The following is a 22605-nucleotide window of genomic DNA, read 5'->3' on the forward strand; positions in this document are numbered from 1 at the left end:
AGTCAAATACCTACCTAAATATAAGAGCTAAAACCATAATACTCTTAGGAAAAAACATAGGGGAAAATCTTCATGATTTTGGATTCCACAATGATTTCTTGGATATGACACCAAAAGTAGAAACAACAAAAGAGAAAAAAAAATAGGTAAGTGGGACTATTTCAAAATGAAAAACTTTTATATATTAAAAGACACTAAACTGAAGTCGCTCAGTCGTGTCCAACTCTTTGCGACCCCATGGACTGTAGTCTACCAGGATACTCAGTCCATGGGATTTTCCAGGCAAGAATAATGGAGTGGGTTGCCATTTCCTTCTCCAATTAAAACTATCGATCGTGAAAAGGCAACTTAAAAATGTGAAAACTTTGCAAATCATACATACGATTAAGAGGTTAGTATGCAGAATACAGAGAATCCCACAACCTAACAGCACAAAATAAGTAACCCTATTAAGCAATGGGCAAAGAAAATCAACATTTCTTCTGAAAAGATACACAAATGGCCAAACAGCACGTGAAAAGATGGCTCAGTGTCATTTATCACTGCTGCTGCTGCGGCTGCTGCTAAGTCGCTTCAGTCGTGTCCGACTCTGTGCGACCCCATAGACGGCAGCCCACCAGGCTCCCCGTCCCTGGGATTCTCCAGGCAAGAACAATGGAGTGGATTGCTATTTCCTTCTCCAACTCATGAAAGTGAAAAGTGAAAGTGAAGTCACTCAGTTGTGTCCGACTCTTAATGACCCCATGAACTGCGGCCAACCAGGCTCCTCCATCCATGGGATTTTCCAGGCAAGAGTACTGGAGTGGGGTGCCATTGCCTTCTCCACTGGGGCAGTACAAATCAAAACCATAGTGAGATAACATTTCACACTCATAGGATGGCTACTGTCACACAAAAGTGGAAAATAACAACTATTAGGCGAGAATGTGAAAAAATTAGAACCCTGGTGTACTGCTGGTGAGAATGTAAAATGATATAGTCACTATAAAACAGTATGACAGTTCCTCAAAAAATTAAACATAGAATGACCATGCATGTGTACTAAGTCACTTCAGTCACGTCTGACTCTTTGCAACACTATGAACTATAGCCTGCCAGGCTTCTCTCCAGGCAAGAATATTGGAGTGGGTTGCCATGCCCTCCTCCAGGGGATCTTCCCAACCCAGGGACTGAACCCAAGTCTCTTTTTTTCTCCTGCATTGGTAGGCAGATTTACCACTAACACCACTGGGGAAGCCCTAGAATGATGATCTAGCAATTCTACTTCTGGCTATAATAATTGAAAACAGGGACTCAAAGAGATATTTGTACAACTATGTTAATAGCTGCATTATTTACAACAGCCAAAACATGGAGGCAAGCCAAATGTCCATCCAAGTGTTCACTGACAGATCTGAATGGAAAACAGAATGCATTACATATATATAATGGAATATTATTCATCCTTAAAATGAAGGAAATTCTGACATGCTACAATGTGGATGAATCTTGAAAATGTTATGCTAAGTGAAATAAGCCAGTTATGAAAGAACAAATACAGTATGATTCCATTCATATGAAGAACCTAAAGTATAAGATTCATAGAGACAGAAAGTAGAGTGGTGGTTTCTAGGGCTGGGGGTAGGAAGAATGGTGAGATATTGTTTAAAGGATACAGAGTTTCACTTTGGAAAGATGAAAAAAAAGTTCTAGAGACAGATAGTGGTGATGGTTGCACAATAGTGTGAATGTATGTAATGCCACTGAACTTAAAAATTACTCCTTTAAATAAGCTCTGCAGCTTGATATTATGGAGAGATGGAACACTGTCTTACACCTGTTCTATTCAATCAAAAGAACAAAAATAGCAAAAATAGCTGACAAGTTGATACTTTCTTTAGGTGATACTGGAGGTCAAATGATGCATTCTTTGTTCTTTTGTTATTTAAGAAATGGGTGTCATACAACAATGGTATTTCAAGTTGAATACATTTTTTTAAAGTTAAATTAGTTCAAAGTTTGTTTAAAAGCTTAACAATTTGGTGTAGGGGTGGGGGGAAATCTTGACTATGAAATAGTTGTCAACTTTAAGAACAAGATAAAACAGGATGTGTTAGAATATTCCAACACAAACGACCATTCTAACTCTGAACTTTGAACAGAACATAACTATTTTCATGATTCTATTTTCTTAAAGGTCACTGCATTCAGCCTATCTTTCAGAGCAATAAAAGATGTCTCCAGCATATTTCAAAAAGAACTTCGTTTTTTTTAACAGAATTTTCCTGTTTTACTAATGTGCTTACTAAAACAAAGTCAAGATAATTTCTCTACTCTGAGTATAGTCATCCAATTCTTAATTGTCCCTCATGCTAGAAAGAAAAGAAACATTCTTTCAAGGTCTGACTGACTTTGGATGACTTAGGGAATTTTATATCCAGCTCACCTGCTCAACTCTAGCTGAGATCAATAGATAAGTCAGACAGTCTGCACATGATGACTCAGTGGAAACAATATAAAAATCAATTGCTGTTCCTCCAGCATTATCATTCATTCTTTTGGCCTGCCTTATTTGGAATTTCTTTAATAAAAATAATATAGTTGTCGAATCCATGACCTTTAGACTTAGAAGGTGAATAATCTCCTGTCTCCCTTTCCCAGAGTAAATGCTGTATAAACCTGAAATCCTGTCTTTCAGACTGGCAAAGCTCCCATTTCCTCCCTAAATCAGAATGCATTCCACAAAGATCCTTCACATGGCCTTTCTATATTAGCCATTCTACAAAATGACAGGAATGCAAGATGGGATATGTTACAGATTTTTCTCTCCAAAGTCAACTCTAGGGAAGCTCACTGGGCTCAGGGTAGGAACATGGGCTTGGAAGTTCATTCATCTGGGTTTAAATGCAGCTCCATCACTGTCTGAGCATTTGACCCTTTCTTCATCAGCAAAAAGATAATAATAACAGCACTGAAGGTGTACAAAATGTTTAGCACACCTCGTCTCTGGCATGTAAATGTCCACTAACTACAAACTGTGATTATCATGTAAATAAATATAACAATTCTCCTTCCTCTTCCACCACTTGAACTTAGGTTTCTTAAAGCAGGGAATGATGCAAGAATCCACAGGCAACTTAAAAAGCTTTGGCACAAGGAAAATGGGGGTGCCTTATCTCCCCTTCTACAAGAGAGGATTTCAGAACACGGACACGCATGGAGGACTTTGAGTGAAGAGGGGTATAGCTGAACTGCAGCTGGGGATGCGAGGCCAAAGTAAACTGCTGTCTGAGAACCAGGCGAAGTGGTGCCAGGAAGCAAGGAAGCACTCCACATGGGCAAGTAGAGGCAACGTTAGACTTGAATCCAAGAGTCTCCAAGAGCAGGCAACCCAAAGGGAACAAAGTCTTCCCTGAGCCAGAGCTGAGGAAACAGAGGAAGGAGAGGGTTTGCCCTGGGAGCTGCTCTATGCTGGGGAGGAGCGTGTGAGAGGACACCTAAGAAAGCCATAAGACACTTTTTCGCATTCAGGACACTAATAACATCCATGACTTTTACACATCTTAAGTTTGTCACGAGGTCTGCTGTGTTCTTGGTTTCCAGCTTTTGGGATCTACAGCGAGGTGAATGTCAATGTGTTTTGCTTTGTTGCAGACGTCACACATGGTACATGGACTTAGGGTTGTTCCCATTCCTCCATCTCCAAGTGCAGTGTTACTAATCAATGATTCGTGACCTGCTGACTTGTGCTCCCAATCCTGTCCCAGGATGTCACCTTCCAACCTCTCTCTCCTCCCAGCTGCTCAGCAATTCTTACAGAATTTCCAGTTCCTTCTCTTCCTCTCTTTCCTTCCTTACAAAAAAGAATCAGAATTATCTTCTCCTTTCTTCCTTTACCCTTTCCAAAACATCTTAGTACAACCTTTGCTTCTCGTGCACCATCTACTTCACTTCCTTTTTCTATCTGAATACCCAAGTCCCCAACGGTTTTAGTAATCCCCAACACAACACACTAATGAAATTCATGAATGACTCAATTCACAGAGGAAAATTCTATAGTCATCAAAACTGTACTTGAAAGTAAATCCCAGTATACTAGAATTTCACTCAAGGGTAAGTGCTGGCTGAGAGGCATCACTGTAATCATAAAGCTGATAAGTAAAAGTAAAAGTCGCTCAGTAGTGGCTGACTCTTTGTGACCCTATGGATTACACAGTCCATGGAATTCTCCAGGCCAGAACACTGGAGTGGGTTGCTATTCCCTTCTCCAGGGGATCTTCCCAACCCAGGGATCGAACCCAGGTCTCTCGCATTGCAGATGGATTCTTTACCACCTGAGCCACCAGGGAAACCCAAAGTTGATAAGGATCAAAAAAAAAAAAAAAAAAAAACCACAACAACAAAAACAATAGAGAACAGAATTAACCAAATTAACTGCCAGGGAAGGGCAATGCAGGCTTCCCAAGAGCCAGTTGAGTCTTACAGAATATATACAAGTTTTCCAGACAAAGCAGTGGGACTGGGAGTTTTAGACAGAAAAAAAGGGCACATCTAAAGTTTTTCAGTTACAAAACAACTAAGTATGGTTACAATGCAAATGCATTTTTAAGTGGAAAGGAAGTCAGATCAAGAAGGACCATGAAATGTCATTTTAATGAGTTTAGATCCTACTTTATTCTTTAATAATGGAGCATTATGAGGGTATTTTAGACAGGGTCATGTTTGCATTTTACAAACAGACCTGCAAAGCCAAGTCTAATTCCCAGAGTCACTGAGGAAGTTGTGGTACAGCTAAGGTGTGACCTGGGGAGGCCTTGGTTGAAGTACTGGCAGAGAGAGCAGGAGACAGTGAGAGAGGTATTTAGGAAACAGGATCTACAAAAAAATATATGTTGGGGCAGTTAAGCAAGAAAAGGGAAGTGATGCTCAGGTTTCTTGCTTGAGAAATTGGCAGGACAGAGGTGTCAGGAACCAATTAATAATAATCAGGGGAAGGAGGTTTTGGAGAAAAGATAAGAGTTCAGATTTAGATGCACAGAGATCTGAGGAATAGATGCCCCTTCCCCCTGCCCTGCCCTGCCCTGCTGCCACACGGCCGTACTCTACAAATGGTTTAGTCATCAGTGGTGGCTGCAGCGAAGATTCAGAGATGGCTGAGACTACAATCTTGCTACTCAAAAGTGTGGTCAATTGACCCAGCACAGACTTTATCCAGGAGCTTGTCAGTTCAGTTCAGTCGCTCAGTCATGTCTGACTCTTTGCGACCCCATGACTGCAGCACACCAGGCTTCCCTGTCCATCACAACTACCAGAGCTTACTGAAACTCATGTCCATTGAGTCGGTGATGCCATCCAACCATCTCATCCTGTCATCCCCTTCTCCTCCCACCTTCAATCTTTTCCAGCATCAGGGTCTTTTCTGGTGAGTCAGTTCTTTGCATCAGGTGGCCAAAGTATTGGAATTTCAGCTTCAGCATCAGTCTTTCCAATGCATATTCAGGACTGATTGCCTCTAGGACTGACTGCTTGGATCTCCTTACAGCCCAAGGGACTCTCAAGAGTCTTCTCCAACACCACAGTTCAAAGCATCAATTCTTCAGAGCTCAGTTTACTTTAGAATTCAACTCTCACATCCACAAATGACTACTGGAGAAACCATAGCTTTGACTAGATGGACCTTTGTTGGCAAAATAATGTCTGTTATTTAATATGCTGTCTATGTTGATAATAGCTTTTCTTCCAAGCAGCAAGCGTTTTTTAATTTCATGGCTGCAGTCACAATCTGCACTGATTTTGGAGACCCCCAAAATGAAGTTTCTCACTGTTTCCATTGTTTCCCCATCTATATGCCATGAAGTGATGGAAGCAGAGGCCATGATCTTGGTTTTCTGAATGCTGAGTTTTAAGCCAACTTTTTCACTCTTCTCTTTCACTTTCATCAAGAGGCTCTTTAGTTCTTCTTTGCTTTCTGCCATAAGGGTTGTGTCATTTGTATATCTGAGCTTATTGATTTTCTTCTGGCAAACTTGATTCCAGCTTATGCTTCATCCAGCCCAGCATTTCACATGATGTACTCTGCATATAAAGTTAAATAAGCAGGGTGACAAATTACAGCCTTGACATACTCCTTTCCAGATTTGGAACCAGTCTGTTGTTCCATGTCCAGTTCTAACTGTTGCTTCCTGACCTGCATACAGATTTCTCAAGAGGCAGGTCAGGTGGTCTGGTATTCCCATCTCAAAGAATTTTCCACAGTTTGTTGTGAACCACACAGTCAAAGGCTTTGGCATAGTCTATAAAGCAGAAGTAGATGTTTTTCTGGAACTCTCTTGCTTTTTTCATGATACAACAGATATTGGCAATTTGATCTCTGGTTCCTCTGCCTTTTCTAAAACCAGCTTGAACATCTGGAAGTTCACAGTTCACGTACTATTGAAGCCTGGATTGGAGAATTTTGAGCATTACTTTGCTAGCGTGTGAGATGACTGTAACTGCGCAGTAGTTTGAACAGTCTTTGGCATTGCCTTTCTTTGGGATTGGAATGAATACTGACCTTTTCCAGTCCTGCGGCCATGGCTGAGTTCTCCAAATTTGCTGGCATACTGCGTGCAGCACTTTCACAGCATCATCTTTTAGGAATTGAAATAGCTCAACTGGAATTCCATCACTTCCGCTAGCTTTGTTTGTAATATTCCCTTGGTATCTCTAATTTTCTTGAAGAAATCTCTAGTCTTTCCCATTCTATTGTTTTCCTCTGTTTCTTTGCATTGATTGCTGAGGAAGGCTTTCTTACCTCTCCTTGCTATTCTTTGGAACTCTGCATTCAAATGGGTATATATTTCCTTTTCTCCTTTGCCTTTTGCTTCTCTTCTTTTCTCAGCTATTTATAATACCTCTCAGACAAACATTTTGCCTTTTTGCATTTCTTTTTCTTGGGTATGGTCTTGAGCCCTGTCTCCTATACAATGTCAGGAACCTCCGTCCATAGTTCTTCAGGCACTCTGTGTATCGGCTCTAATCCCTTGAATTTGTTTGTCACTTCCACTGTATAGTCATAAGGGATTGATTTAGGTCATACCTGAATGGTCTAGTGGTTTTCCCTACTTTCTTCAATTTAAGACCACCTTCCCCTAAACAAGATAGTGGAATAGAAGGACGTGCACTCTTCTTCTCCTGTGAGTACTCCAAAATTACAACCTGCTGCTGAACAACTGTTGATAGGAGAATGTTGGATTCCAACAAAAACAAATGCCACATGTTCCAACAAAAACATGCCACAATGGCAAAGGATAAGTCCCAACAAGATGGTAGTCAGGGCAAAATCATATTTAGAATCAAACCCATACCTGCCAGAGATGGGTGGAGGGCTTAAACAAAATCTTGTGTGCACCAGGAGACCCCACAGAGACTAAGTCAGCCCTGCCTTTGAATGTTTCAGTGTCTCCTGCAGAGGTGCAGGTCAGCAGTGGCCTGCCACAGGGCCAGGGGCTCTGGGAGCAGCAGACCTGGGTATGACATAAGCCCTCTTAGAGGAGGCTGTCATTAACCCCACCACAGGGCTGCCAGAACTTACACAGGACTGCAGAAACAGCCTCTTGGGAGAGCACAAACAAAACCTTATGTGCACCAGGACTCAGGAGAAAGGAGCAGTGACCCCACAAGAGACGGCCCAGACTTGCCCATGAGCATCCAGGAGTCTCCGACAGGGGCATGAGTTGGTGGTGGCCTGCTTCAGAGTCAGGGGCACTGAGCATGCACAGCAGTGCATGCATGGGACCTTTGAAGGAGGTCGCCTTTATCTTCATTACCTCCACCATAGTTTGGCCTCAGGTCAAACAACAGGGAGGGAATACAGCCCAGCCCATCAACAGAAAATTGTATTAAAGATTTACTGAGCATGGCCTTGCTCACCAGAGCAAGACCCAGTTTCCCCCTCAGTCAGTCTCTCCCATCAGGAAGCTTCCATAGCCTCTTATCCTTATTCATCAGAGGATAGACAGAATGAAAACCACAATCACAGAAAACAAATCAAGCTGATCACATGGACAACAGTCTTGTCTAACTCAATGAAACTATGAGCCATGCCGTGTAGGGCCACCAAAGATGGATGGGTCATGGTGGAGAGTTATGACAAAATGTGGTCCACTGGAGAAGGCAATGGCAAACCACTTCAGTATTCTTGCCTTTAGAACCCCATGAACAGTATGAAAAGGCAAAAAGATAGGACACTGAAAGATGAACTCCCAAGGTTGATAGGTGCCCAATATGCTGCTGGAGAAGAGTGGAGAAATAACTCCAGAAAGAATGAAGAGACAGAGCCAAAGCAAAAACAACACCCAGTTGTAAATGTGACTGGTGATGGAAGTAAAGTCCGATGCTGTAAAGAGCAATATTGCATGGGAACCTGGAATGTCAGGTCTGTGAATCAAGGTAAATTGGAAGTGGTCAAACAGGAGATGGCAAGACTGAACATCAACATTTTAGGAATCAGTGAACTAAAATGGACTGGAATGGGTGAATTTAACTCAGATGACCATTATATCTACTACTGTGGGCAAGAATCCCTTAGAAAAAATGGAGTAGCCCTCAGTCAACAAAAGTCTGAAATGCAGTACTTGGATGTAATCTCAAAAACGACAGAATGATCTCTGTTCATTCCCAAGGCAAACCATTCAATATCACAGTAATTCAAGTCTATGCCCCAACCACTAATGCTGAAGAAGCTGAAGTTAAATGGTTCTATGAAGACCTACAAGACTGTCAAGAACTAAAACCCCCAAAAGATGTCCTTTTCATCATAGGTGACTGGAATGCAAAAGTAGGTAGTCAAGAGATACCTGGCGTAACAGGCAAATTTGGCCTTGGAGTACAAAATGAAGCAGGCCAAAGGCTAACAGAGTTTTGCCAAGAGAATGCACTGGTCATAAGAAACACTCTCTTCCAAAAACACAAGAAAAGACTCTACACATGGACATCACCAGAAGGTTAATACCAAAATCAGATTGATTATATTCTTTGCAGCCAAAGATGGAGCTTTATATAGTCAGCAAAAACAAGACCGGGAGCTGACTATGGCTCAGATCATGAACTCCTTATTGTCAAATTCAGGAGCATGTCAGAAATGCAAAAATCTTCAGTTCAACCTCAGATATACTGAATCTAAACCTGCATTTTACAAAGACCCTCCCTTCCTGACCCAGGGAGTGAAGGCATCTTCACAGAAGAGAGGCACATGGTCTCAAGTGCATCTCTATCTCTATTTTTTCTTAGGTTTATCTTCTAACTTTCCATAACTTCCTTTTCTGTTTTCTGTTTTTTTTATCTTCTTTTGTTCTACTTTCTGAGAAATTCTTTGTTATTTATCTTTTAAAATGTGTATGAGTTTTAAAAATTTTTTGGCATTATATTTTTAATTTCAAAAACTTTCTCATTCTTCTTTTGTGTTGTAACATCTCCTATTACTCTAAAAACAGCTGCTACTTGAAGTTTTCTTCTGCTTACTGCATAGTCTTGATTTCTCTAGTTTTTTTTCTGTTTGCTTGTTTATATCGATTTCATCTCAGAGGCTTTCCTCAAATACTTATTGATCTTTTTGCACTCATTTTAACTTAAAAATAGGACATTAAAGAGTGGATGATAAGCTTTGTGTGATGGTCAGTGTTCATAACTTGTAGACTTTATCATGGGGTGGTTGAATGGCAAGCTGACAATTTCATTGTGGAATACCAAATGTCAATTTTTGAAGATATTTTTTCCCCAGGGACATATAATTCCTTCAGAAAAAAAAAAAAAAAACTCCAGTTTTCTACCTGGGTAAGGAAAGTTCACTGGAAATTTTACTGCTTAGTGTGCAGATTTTATTTAGTCCCTTGTTTTCCATATTTTTTCCAAATGCTTGGAAAGCAGCTCAATTCTATATTAATATAATTCTTATAAGTTATTTTATATATCAATATTTATTTTTCATTCCTATTAGTTTCATCTTAATTTCATTGTTTTATAGTTTTAATATACATTTATTGCAAACATGACAGCCTCAATAATGAGGGAAATTCAAAGCAGAAGTCGTGACTTTCTCTGGCTTGCAATAAAGACATATGTATAAATCTAGACCATTGTAATAAAGCAATGTTATAAACAAGGGTGAGACAACATGGAATAACATACTAGTATGCTTTTAGGAAAACAGCATGAACCAAACTGAAAAAGAGGCCCTAAACCCAGTCTGGGCAGACTGTAGATACACTGGTTCTATAAACCAAGGAGGGTCATTTTAGGGACAGGTGGTTGGGTAAAGGTGGGGGCATTGATTAAGGGCCTTAAGTGGCAGTTTGAAGAATTGTGATTTAATCTTTTTTATTTAATAGGGAGCTGCTCTTGTATCTTGAGTGAAACAATCCTTATGTGATATTTCTGGCAGGCCAGCTGAACTTACCTGGAGGCCTGGATGAATGTAGAAGTCACAAGAATAGAGAGAGAAGGTTAAAAGAAAAAGGTGCTTGGGAGGAAGATGGGCAAGAGTCTCACACCCTGTACTCCAGCTCCCATCTCATTTCATAGCTTCAACCTGGCTTTGGTGCTTTCCATTTTAATATCAGTTTAAAACAGAACACTGCAGAATTAATCTGTTTTCAGTCATTAATGGAAACATTTGTGAATATAATGATCTGTCTCAAACTTTATAACACTTAATTCACTCTTTTTCAGGTAACTCACATTGCTTGAAAGGTACGTTTACATAAGCCAGTTTTTGTGAGGTTCAGCAAATGGTCTGAACAATTTACCATTGTTCCAATTGCCTATTTCATTTTCCATGAAAGATTACATAAAATAATTATGAAACTGATGCAAGTTTAAAACTATTCATTTGCTCATTTCATGGAAAATGCATTACCTCTCAGGAAATTACCAAATTCACTGCTGCAACAAACTGACCTTTCTGAATGCCATGTGGTCTTAGGGAACACAACCCAGACATTTGTTCTCCATGCTCATTACTACAATGATTGCAATTATCCTTGAGTAGAACAAAAAAAAAAAATTTTTTTTAAAAGAATGATGAGTTAATTATTACCATTTGAATAATTCAGGTTTGGCAGAGATTTTCCTGAAGAGGTAGATTTTATTACTGATTATTGAGATTTTGGAAGAACCTTTTGCTTTTTTTGTTTCATATTTTTATAACTACAATCATCCTTAAATAAAGAAAGAAGATGTAACCAGGAAATTCGTATCCGGAGGGAGACCTGTAACAGAGCTTCACATAAGGAACAGAGGGTGCTAATGCACATATACAGATACATACACATAGGGGCTGTATATTAACAAAAACTAATGTCACATGTTCTGAAAAACATAAAATATGTACTGCAGAGTCTTGTGACATTGTGAGACTTGGACTGTTAAGGATAGGACACACAGCAGAGAAAACATACAGTGCTGGAATTAATGGCTCCAAAAGCTAGTGGGAAAACTCAACACAGTTGTCTCTACCTCCCACTGCTCTGGACACAGGACTTCAGCACTTCTGCTGGATTCATCTGAGCTTGATTCTGTGAAGGTGTGAAGTTGTGCAGTGGAGATTAGCTTTGATGAGGACCATGGGGAAACCCTCCTGACATCCCCTTCCAAGGCAACCTATAAAGAACAAAATAAGTTTTCTACATGGTGATTCCCAAAACTCTCTGAAAAAGCCACTGAAGTGAAAGATTTAGACACCTTTCATACTGTAATCAAAGAAAATGCCAGATTGTATTAACACGTCATGTGAGTGACTGTAGCAATGCAGGTGGTAAATAATTGCTACTCTAATCTTTTGAAAAGGGGGAAGTGTATTTTTATAAGATCTTCCCAGGTAGCGCTAGTGGTAAAGAACCTGCCTGCCAATGCAGGTATAAATAAGAGATCTGGGTTCAGTCCCTGGATTGAGAAGATCCCCTAGAGGAGGGCACAGCAACCCACTCCAGTATTCTTGCCTGGAACATGCCATGTAGAGAGGAGCCTGGTGGGCTACAGTCCATAGCCTCAAAAAGAGTTGGACACAGCTGAAGCGACTTAGCATGCATGCACTTTTATAACAGTATTTTGTGTCTGATGAGAGGGGGAGAGCAACAGAGCACATTGGGGAAGCAATATGCTGTGGGGAAGAGGGTAGGAAGAAGAATTTAAGGATACTTGGCAGCTACAGAACTCTGCCTCTTGTACTTTTAATTGGAGAGATACAAACAAGCAGTGCACAGAGGCATCTTTATCTGGTGAGGGGAGGCTTTGCTTCACGGATGTGATTGATGATGGGAGGAGTGTTTTAACAAGGCTGATGCCTCACAAAGGGCCATCATCATTCCCAGGTGGTGGGTTAATTGAAATGCCATACAGATCTGTGGGAAGATATAGGGTGTTGTCATCAAGGGCAGGAAGAAGGATTAGATGGCCTCACGTCTCACTCTCTCAGTGTTTTTAAGATCTATAAACACCAAAGCCTTTGTCCCTTTGTATTTTCTTTTTTTAAAACAGTATTTTGGGCCATATTTATTACAGAAATACTGCTGAATCAGGTTTTTTACCAATTCCTAGACTGTCTTCAGAGGAGGCATAAACACTCACTTATAAAAATAAAATTAAAGGACTTCCCTGGTGGTCCAGTGGTTAAGACTCAGTGCTTCCAATGCAGGGGACCCAGGTTTGATCCCTGATCAGGGACCTAAGACCCCACATGCTGGTTGGTATAATCAAAAATTAAATAACAATAATAATAAAATAAATGGCTAGAGTTATACACAATTTGGGTATTAAATACATTTTTTATAATATCTAATGTGCTATTCTTATTTAGATTGACAGAATTATTCCAGCAATTCCTTGTCATGAAAGATATAATGTTTTTTCTATAATGCTCAGTATATTCATATATAACTCAGATTAATTGGACAGTTATTTATTAAGTACTGATTATTTGTCGACAACTGAGAGAGGAGCTGAAGAGGCAGAATTGGGGAAGATACAGCTTTGCCCTGGAGGAAAAAAGTCTGGGGAGGTGATGGTATTGTCTGCCATCAGGTATAAAGCTAGATTACCTATGGTAGAGTTGGGGATCAGAGTATTGGTTTCGTAAGAAACAATCAGTTCAGTTTCAGTTCAGTCACTCAGTCTTGCCCAATTCTTTGCGGCCCCATGGACTGCAGCACACCAGGCTTCCCTGTCCATCACCAACTCCCTGAGCTTGTTCAAACTCATGTCCATCGAGTTGGTGATGCCATCCAACCATCTCATCCTCTGTCGTCCCCTTCTCCTCCTGCCTTCAATTTTTCCCAGCATCAGGGTCTTTTCCAATGAGTCAGTTCTTCACATCAGGTAGCCAAAGTATTGGAGCTTCAGCTTCAGCATCAGTCCTTTCAATGAATATTCAGGACTGATTTCCTTTAGGATGGACTGCTTGGATCTCCTTGCAGTCCAAGGGACTCTCAAGACTCTTCTCCAACACCAAAACTCAAAAGCATCAATTCTTCATCGCTCAGCCTTCTTTATGGTTCAACTCTCACATCCATACATGACTACTGAAAAAACTATAGCTTTGACTAGACGTACTTTTGTTGGCATAGTAATATCTCTGCATTTTAATATGCTGTCTAGTTTGATCATAGCTTTTCTTCCAAGGAGCGAGCATCTTTTAATTTCATGGCTGCAGTCACCATTCACAGTGATTTTGGAGCCCCCCAAAATAAAGTCTCTCACTGTTTCCACTGTTTCCCCATCTATTTGCCATGAAATGATGGAACCAGATGCCATGATCTTGGTTTTCTGAATGCTGAGTTTTAAGCCAACTTTTTCTCGCTTCTCTTTCACTTTCATCAAGAGGCTCTTTAGTTCTTTGCTTTCTGCCATAAGGGTGGTGTCATCTACATATCTGAGGCTATTATTTCTCCCAGCTATCTTCATTCCAGCTTGTGCTTCATCCTGCTTGGCATTTCATAAGATGTACTCTGCATATAAGTTAATAAGCAGGGTGACATTATACAGCCTTGACATACTCCTTTCCCAATCTGGAACCAGTTTGTTGTTCCATGTCTGGTTCTAACTGTTGCCTCTTGACCTGCATACAGATTTCTCAAGAGGCAGGTTAGGTGGTCTGGTATTCCCATCTCTTTTAAGTATTTTCCACAGACTGTTGTGATCCACTCAAAGGCTTTGGTGTAGTCAATGAAGCAGATGTTTCCTTGGAACTCTCTTGCTTTTTCTATGATCCAATAGATATTGGCAATTTGATCTCTGGTTCCTCTGCCTTTTCTAAATCCAACTTGAACATCTGGAAGTTCATGGTTCATGTGCTGTTGAAGCCTGGCTTGGAGAATTTTGAGCATTACTTTGCTGGCGTGTGAGATGAGTGCAATTGTGTGGTAGTTTGAGCATTCTTTGGCACTGCCTCTCTTTGGGATTGGAATGAAATTTGACCTTTTCCAGTCCTGTGGCCACTGTTTAGTTTTCCAAGTTTGCTGGCATATCAAGTGCAGCAGTTTCACAGCATCATCTTTTAGGAATTGAAATAACTCAACTGGAATTCCATCACCTCCATTAGTTTTGTTCATAGAAAGAATATTTTTAATTATAAAGTAATATAATTATACTACACTGAATGTAATATTCAAAGTCTGGCTTCTTTCACTTAGCATAATATTTTCAAGATTCATTTATGTTGTAGCATGTTATCAGTGTTTGATCCTTTTTTACGGCTGAATCTATTGTATGCATATACACATTTAAAAAAATTCATTCATCAGTTGAATACAATTGCTGTTTCCACTTTTTGGTTTTCATGAATTATACTGCTATGGACATTCATGTAAAAGTCTGTGTGTAGATATATGTTTTCAATTCTCTTTGGAACATGCTTTGGAGCATACTTGGGTCATATGATAACATGTCATTTTGAGGAATAGCCAAACTTAGACAAAGAGGCTACTCATTGCATAATATTGATTTCACAATCATATATTTCAGCATTGTTTTACTGCAGCACATTTAATATGCTTACAGTTTCGCTGTTTAATATTTTCATTCCTATAACATGCTGTTCTTTTGAATTGTATTATTAAGGCACATTCCCATTGTGGGTCCTGTTTTCACCATCCTTTTACTTTCAACCTACTTAAATTGTTTAATTTACAGTGGGTTTCTTACCAAAGTATACAATTAAATGATGCTTTTTAATCCACTCTATCAATATCTGCAATTTAATTACTATATTTTGACCAACTATATTTAAGACAGCTATAGATCTGATAGAGCTTGTGTGCCATTTAATCACTTGTTTTCTGCTTGTTTCCTCTGCTTCTCATTCCTCTGTTAATCTTTTCTTGACTTCCTGTGGATTTCTTAGGATTCCATCTTGATTTATTTGTGTGCATTTCTTTGCAAAGTTTTTGCAGTGGTTGCTCTGGGTATAATAATATACCTACATGACTTACCACAGTCCATTGATGTCAGACTTTACCAGTTTAAGTGAAATGAAATCTCACTTCTTGAATTTCTCCCTTTTAAAAATCATTGTCTTGAGCATTAGTTGGTATCATAATTTTTGTTTCAATCACCAAATGTGATTTATAAAACTAATGAGGGTAAACAGTTTACTGTAAGTATTCATAATTCTGCTCTTTCCATTTTTCTTTATTCCTCCCTGATGCTCCAAAATGTCTTTTATAATTTCATTTGTTTGAAGAACATCCAATAGCTATTCTTAATGAGTAGGTCTGCTAGCAACAAACATTTTTAGTTTTGCTTCATTTGAGAATATCACTGTTTCCCCTTATTCCTGCAGGCTAGTCTGAACACTGAAACTTTCAATTAACAGTTTTTTCTTTCAGCACTTGAAAAATGTTATGCCACCTCCTGCTAGCCCCCATAGTTTCTGAAGAGAAATCTGCTGTCATTCAAATTGTGTTCTGCTATAGTAATGTGCCCCTTCTCTCTGCTTTTTGTTTTTAGTTTTTACATATTCAATTATAAACTGTCTTTGCATGGATTTCTTTCAGCCTATCCTATTTGGAGTCCACTCAGCTTCTTGAACCCACATATTAAATTTGAGATGTTTTCATCCACTATTTCTTTGCATATTCATTCAGCTCATTTTTTTCTCTTCTACTTCTTGGACTCTAAATATATGAATGTTGGCTCTTTTATTACTATTCCACAGGTCACTGAGTCTCATTTTTCCCCAGTCTTTCTTTTCTTTTTCAGATTAGTAAATCTATTGACCTACTTTTAAGTTCACTGATTCTATTCACTGATAGAATGAGCTGGCTTATTGTATTTTTCAGTTATATAATTGCCATTTTTTTTTTTTTTCATTTTTTTTTAATTGAGACAAAAATGCACATACCTTACTGGTTCTTTTTCTAACTTAAAAAAACTTTTTGCTATTTCCTTGTTGAGCCTATTTTTTGTTTCAAAAGAATTTGCAAATACTTGTTAAGGCATTTTTATAATGGTTGTTTTAAAATCTTTGTCAGCTAATTCCAACATCTGATTCATTTTAAAGGTGTCATCAGTTGGCTGTCTTACTTGTGATTTCCTTGGTTCTTGGTACGAGAGGTGATTTTAGATTGTATCCTGAGTGTTTCATCTGTTAGAAGACTATGGGTCCTATTTTAATCTTTTTATTTTAGCAAACAGTCAGTATGTTTAGCATGCAGGTCCTGGCCTACCTTTTGGTCTATGATTCCAGTGGCAGTTTAAGTTTCAGAGTCCTTGCAGTGTTTTATTTGATGTATCTGGTGCTCATAGTGGCTTTTCAATGGTGCTACTTTAGGGGGAAGAGGTTTTCCCCAAGATGAGTCACCTGGTACCTCTAGGTTATGGGGAGAGAGTCTCCTGCCCATGGTGATGAAAACTTCAGAGTTAGACATTTCTGTGGTTGGAGGCCCCTTGCAGTGTCCTCTGGCTTCCCACTTCTCTCAGCAAGTGAAAGGAATCTCAGGCCCGGCAGGAAAATAGTGCTTCCCCTGGAACTTGCCAGTGGGGACCCCTATACGCTGCCCTTGAGGTTTCTATCAGACTCACCTGGTGGTGTTGGCAGGACTCCTGTTCCATCCTGGGCTTCTGTATGTTGCTAGCCTGGTGGTCAGGAAACACCAAGACTGGGTTACCTTCTTCTGTTGGGAGGTGCTAAGACATCCTGTAGCTATGTTCCCCCTCCAGTTTGGAGAGTACTTAGCTGGTTTATTTTCTTCTTTATACCTTTCAGAGTTTTCTTTCTGATGTCTCTTGCATTATTTCATAATCATATACATAGAAAATTGATAATCATACTTAGCGTGGAGGAACAAGGAGGGATGAGTCTCCCTCCTTTACAGACAACTCAGAATATAATATTTTAAAAAATTTATATCTGCACAACTTCCCCAAAGGCCAAAAGCACAAGTTCTACCCTAGAATTATTTTTTAAATCATGTATTCCAAAGGAGTATTCCTTTCTTGGCTATTCCTCTGTTAATAGAGGAAGTAGCAGTAACACAAATTAAAGTGACTTAAAGACACTTTAAATTCCACAGTATGATAGCCTTAGGCATCTTCTATATCAATCCAGTATGGTGACTATATTCACTCATTTACAAATTGTTTCTGAGTTGTGCCAGGTACTATCAGAGTCACTGGAAAGGCAGCAGTAAAAGAAAATTAAATCCTCATCTTCCTGGAAGTTTACATTCTCTAAATCATGGAATATTTTTTCATTTTAAACCAATTCAAATCATAGCCAACCATCCAGCTTATTGTCTATTCATCCATAGGATGAGCTCTCAAACAACAAACTCAGCTTACATCTATTTCACAAGAAGTATCACATTCCATTAGGTATTTTCAATCCTTTCATGTGTATGTAAAATTAACTGTACTTGTGTTCATTTCCTAACTAGCTAAGTAAATAAAATAGCAACTATTTCAGTAAAATTTATATTTTCTGGGTGTTATGGACAAAAAAGGTGAAAGGGTGAGATCTCTTACAAAAAATGACTTGGACAGTGCTGGGTAGAGAGATCTGAAGACTGTATCTTCGGAAACAGATACAAGTTCAGTTCCAAACCTCTCTCCTCTCTTTAGACTCTTCAGGTGATCTCATCCAATTATAGAGCTAACTTTGCTAAATAAACATGCTCCATATTTAGACTGTTACAATTTAAATCTACCCTGATATGAACAAATATACAAACAAAATAAAATATAGAGCAAATACTTGAAGTAAACAATGAAACAATAGTATGTACAAGCAAATAAATGAGAACATTTTAGGGCTACAAAGAAGAGTTCTATGAGAAAAGTAACTTCCTATCTTTCTTTGGGTGTGTGTACATTTCTATCTAAATTCAGATTTGTACAAAAATAAGATTTTGGGAGCAATAAGAATCAAATATGGTATAGCCGAGGGAGAGTTATAAGTGTTGGATATAACTGAAAGTAAGACTCAGAACCTACAGTAAATATATAACAAATTTATTTGAGAACATGAGAAATAAGAAGCGAAAAAAGTTCTTTGCATGTGTTCATATTTGTTGAACAAATACATTTAAAAAGGAATAAACTCAAAAATCAGGACAAAATAGTTTGAGTCAAGGCTGTGTAAGATTTTGAAGAATATAAGTATCTTAGTGTAAAATATCCTTAGAAGTCAAGGAGGTAGGTTAGAAAAATGGATTAAAAAAAAAATAAAACATGAAGTTTAAACTTTTAGTAGCAAGGTAAAATAATAACAGGAGAGGAAAAATGATGCAGAAAGAGTGACCAGTATAATTTAAAGTTGAAGAAGGTAGGTTTCTTACTGTCCTTTAATAAAACAGGCAAAGAAACTTTGCCAAGTGAAACATTATAGGCGTAAGTAGGCATCCTGGTGAGTATAATGAAAGGAGAAAGAGATAGTGGGAACAGAGGTAGGTCAAAAAAGATGCATGCTAAGAAGGTAATTGAAAGGTGTATGCAGCACATTTTGACATCAGAAGCTGAGAAGAGATTTCAGTACAAGGAGGTTCAAAGGCTGTCTTGATAAACTGTATAACTAGTTCAATCACAGGCTGTAAGAGAACTAACTGTTGAAAGCTGAAGGGTCAAAGCTAATAGTAAGATAGTTTGCAATTGGGGGCCTCAAATAATCATAGATTTAAGCTGAACACAAAATTATGAAAAGTTACCCTTCTTTTCAATAACATAACTAACTCAGGAAAATATCCTTTCGCTGTCAATATGGGCTTAAAGATAGATTCTTATTGTGTTATCTTGGCTTATCTGGGAAGCTGTTAATTCTAATTTTTTATTTTAAATGATAAAGTTATCAAAACAAACAAACAAAAAGAAACCAGACCCACTTTAGTTTGTAGGCAGACGAGGCAGCTGGCTTGCAGAAGGCATCCTTTAGTACATGGTTGAGGTTGGCTCGAACGAACGGCAGCCGCTACTTTATTCTGGATTGTTAGAGCTAGAGTCAAACCAGTTTCATTTGTCTTTAGCGTCATTCCTCTACCCTCAAAGCCTCAGATTTAATAACTGCTGACTCCAACTAGTTTGAGGTTGGAACAAAAGACAGACTGTGATTTTAGGGTAAGGAATCTTACCCAGTATCTCAAAAAAAAAAAAAAGAAGTGAGAGGTAGTCTCTCAGCTTCCACAATTTCAACTTCTGGTTTTGTCTCTTTAAAAGGCTCTGTCTTGTGAGGGGAAAGTAAACTGGCTGGTGGTCAGAGGCATTCTCTCACTCTTAGGCGCAAGGCAGTGCCTGCTGTGCAGGTCTGATTTAATGCCAGAGCACAATGTCCAGGGGCTTCTGAACCGAAAAGGGTCAGCCTATCCCTCAGTACCAGCCATCATCCGGCTCCACTGTCTGCCAGCAGGGATTCTCAAGCTCCTTCTCCTATGACTACCTAACTCCTCTTCAAAATCACTTCCCAATATGATTCATTCTGTTTATGTTGATTTATTTATCCCATGCATTATATTTGAGTGTGGAGAACTTATTAAAAATTTGAGGCAGGGAATAAATAGTCATTTAAAAGAGCATGCATGATGTAAAGCGGAGAACAAAAAATCCATTTCCTGTTAGAAATGGCAGAGATTTAATTACATATAGTTCTTTTTAAAAGGAGAGCCTATATTTTCCAAAATATTGAGTAAGTTTACACTAAGGCTGAATATCAGAATTTCCAAGGCAAATTTTATGCATATTTATTATCAATAACATATAGTGGGCATTCAATAAAATGACAAATTCTAAATTATGCATGTGTATATGCTAATTACATGATAGTCTAGTAAATAGATACTAGTAAATAATGATACTCACCAGTGGCTCAGACTGTAAAGAATCTGTCTGCAATGCAGAAGACCTGGGTTTGATTCCTGGGGTTGGGAAGATCCCCTGGAGAAGGGAATGGCTACCCACTCCAGTGTTCCTGCCTGAAAGATTCCATGGACAGAGTCAAGTTGAACTTGACTGAGAGACTAGCACTTTCAATTTTTATGAATTTTGTGCATGCCACTGTACTTTCAGTTCTAACTTAAAGGCAAAAGTCACCATCTGCCTATGGATATATGTCAATACTTTTTCACAAAGCTATGTTTTATCTCCTAGTTTGTAAGCACAAGTCTGCACAGAGCCTTTATGTGTTTATTCCTGGTGCACTGTAACTTAACACAGATTGTGCACCATTGCACAATGGGCCAAAGGACACTATAATTACAGCATAATCACAGTAAACTCTGAACCTTCCTATTGGTAAGGATCTTTTCATCAGTGACCAAAGCCTAGTGAAAGTGTGCCAAAGTGATTTCAGATATGTATACTGTTGTTTATGAGACTGGTACTATGCTTTATCTTTAAACACATACACAAAATGTAGACAGTGACAGTTGACATAAACATGCACTGGCCTACAGTTCCCTTAGACCCATATTTATCTATGAGTCCTCTGAAAAACTAGTTATGGAGAATGCCTTTTTTAACTGTAGCAAAATGCACATGAAAGTGAAAGTCGCTCAGTCGTGTCCGGCTCTTTGCAACCCAGTGGACTATAGTCCATGGAATTCTCCAGGCTTGAACACTGGAGTGGGAAAATGCACATAAAACTTGCCATTTAAACAATTCTCAAGTATGCAAGTCAGTGGCATTAAGTACATTCATACTGTCATGCATTCATACTGTTGTACCATTCTCCATCTCCAGAACACTCTCACCTCCCCAGAGCCTCCACATCCATTAAACACTAACACCCATTTCTCTGGTCCCCTGAGCCCTGATAAAGACATCTCTGTGAACTTGATTCTTATACATACCTCATACAAGTGAAATTATACAGACTTTGTCCTTTTGTGTCTGGTTTATTTCACTGAATATAATGTCTTCAAGGTTCATCCATGATGTAATGTATCAGAATTTCCTTCCTGTGTATAGCTGAATATTATGAATAAGGCTGCAATGAACACTGGCATACAAATATTTGAGTGCCAGCTTTCAATTCTTTTGGGTATAAACCTATAAGTGGAAGAGCTTTCTTATATGGGTAATTCTATGTTTAATTTTTTTTAAGGAATTGTCACCCTCTATAGAGGCTGCACTACTTTACATGCCCATCAGTAATACAGAGGGTTTCAATTTTTACACATCCGGAAGATCGTTTTTTAAGAATAAATATCTCATCTTATTTCTTTTCATTTCTCTTCTACCAGTCACTTGCTTTTATTACTAAAATCAAAATCACAGAATTTATGATGCAAGATTTAGTCAGATTAGAGCCCTAAACACAAGAATGGAAAGGGAGAGACAGAGAAAGTTAAAAGTTACGCCTTTTTAAATTGTGGTAAAATGTACATAAAAGGCAAAAGCAAGCTCTGAAAACAGCAAACTAAAGGTGCAAGTGAAGTCGCTCAGTCGTGTCCAACTCTGCGATACCGTGGACTGTAGCCCATCAGGCTCCTCTGTCCATGGGATTCTCCAGGCAAGAATACTGGACTGGGTTGCCATTAAAGGGATAGTGAATTTTGTCTTTTAGAAGGAAGCAGAATTAAAGATAATTAGATAATGTGTACCTAAATTTTTCGTCAGTATGGCATACTGATGGAAAGGTAACCAATAGTTTAGGATTATTATTTTTGACATTTTTTTCAGACTGTTGCAAAAGGTGAGTGATGACAATTTATTCTAAAATATTATACACATTTGTTTATATAAAATAATGTTTAAAAAATCAAAATTAAGTAAAATTATTCAATATTTTAAACAGGCTAGAATCATCATTTTAGAAATAGGATGAATCATCTTAAAGTAAAATGATAGATTCTTAAAGCAAGCAAAGAAGAATTAAAGAGCCTCTTGATGAAAGTGAAAGAGGAGAGTGAAAAATGTGGCTTAAAACTCAACATTCAGAAAACCACGATCATGGCATCCGGTCCCATTACTTCATGGCAAATTGATAGGGGAACAATGGAAACAGTGACAGACTTTATTTTCTTGGGCTCCAAAATCACTGCAGATGGTGACTGCAGCCATGAAATTAAAAGACGCTTTACTCCTTGGAAGAAATGCTACAATCAACCTAGACAGCATATTAAAACGCAGAGACATTACTTTGCCAATAAAGGTCCATCTAGTCAAAGC

The 22605-nt window shown here is 38.7% G+C and overlaps 1 protein-coding gene across 2 annotated transcripts in view; it reads right to left on the reverse strand.

The window, feature by feature from the left end:
- Positions 1-22406, reverse strand: part of CUBN (cubilin) — a 281074-nt gene extending 258668 nt beyond the window's left edge. The window contains exons 1-2 of one of the 2 annotated variants that reach the window (XM_043478782.1): positions 19326-22406; positions 17032-17085 (exon numbers count right to left, since the gene is read on the reverse strand). Coding sequence is in view for 1 of the 2 variants with exons in the window: in XM_043478781.1 (XP_043334716.1) it covers positions 15-58 (44 nt within the window). In the remaining variant the exon portion in view is untranslated. Of the gene's footprint in view, positions 1-14; positions 213-17031; positions 17086-19325 lie in introns of those variants that run through there. The other variant, XM_043478781.1, reaches the window with a different exon arrangement.
- Positions 22407-22605: the final 199 nt, after the last annotated feature.

Source organism: Cervus canadensis, chromosome 10 (genome assembly GCF_019320065.1).
Source record: "Cervus canadensis isolate Bull #8, Minnesota chromosome 10, ASM1932006v1, whole genome shotgun sequence".
Taxonomy (NCBI): domain Eukaryota; kingdom Metazoa; phylum Chordata; class Mammalia; order Artiodactyla; family Cervidae; genus Cervus; species Cervus canadensis.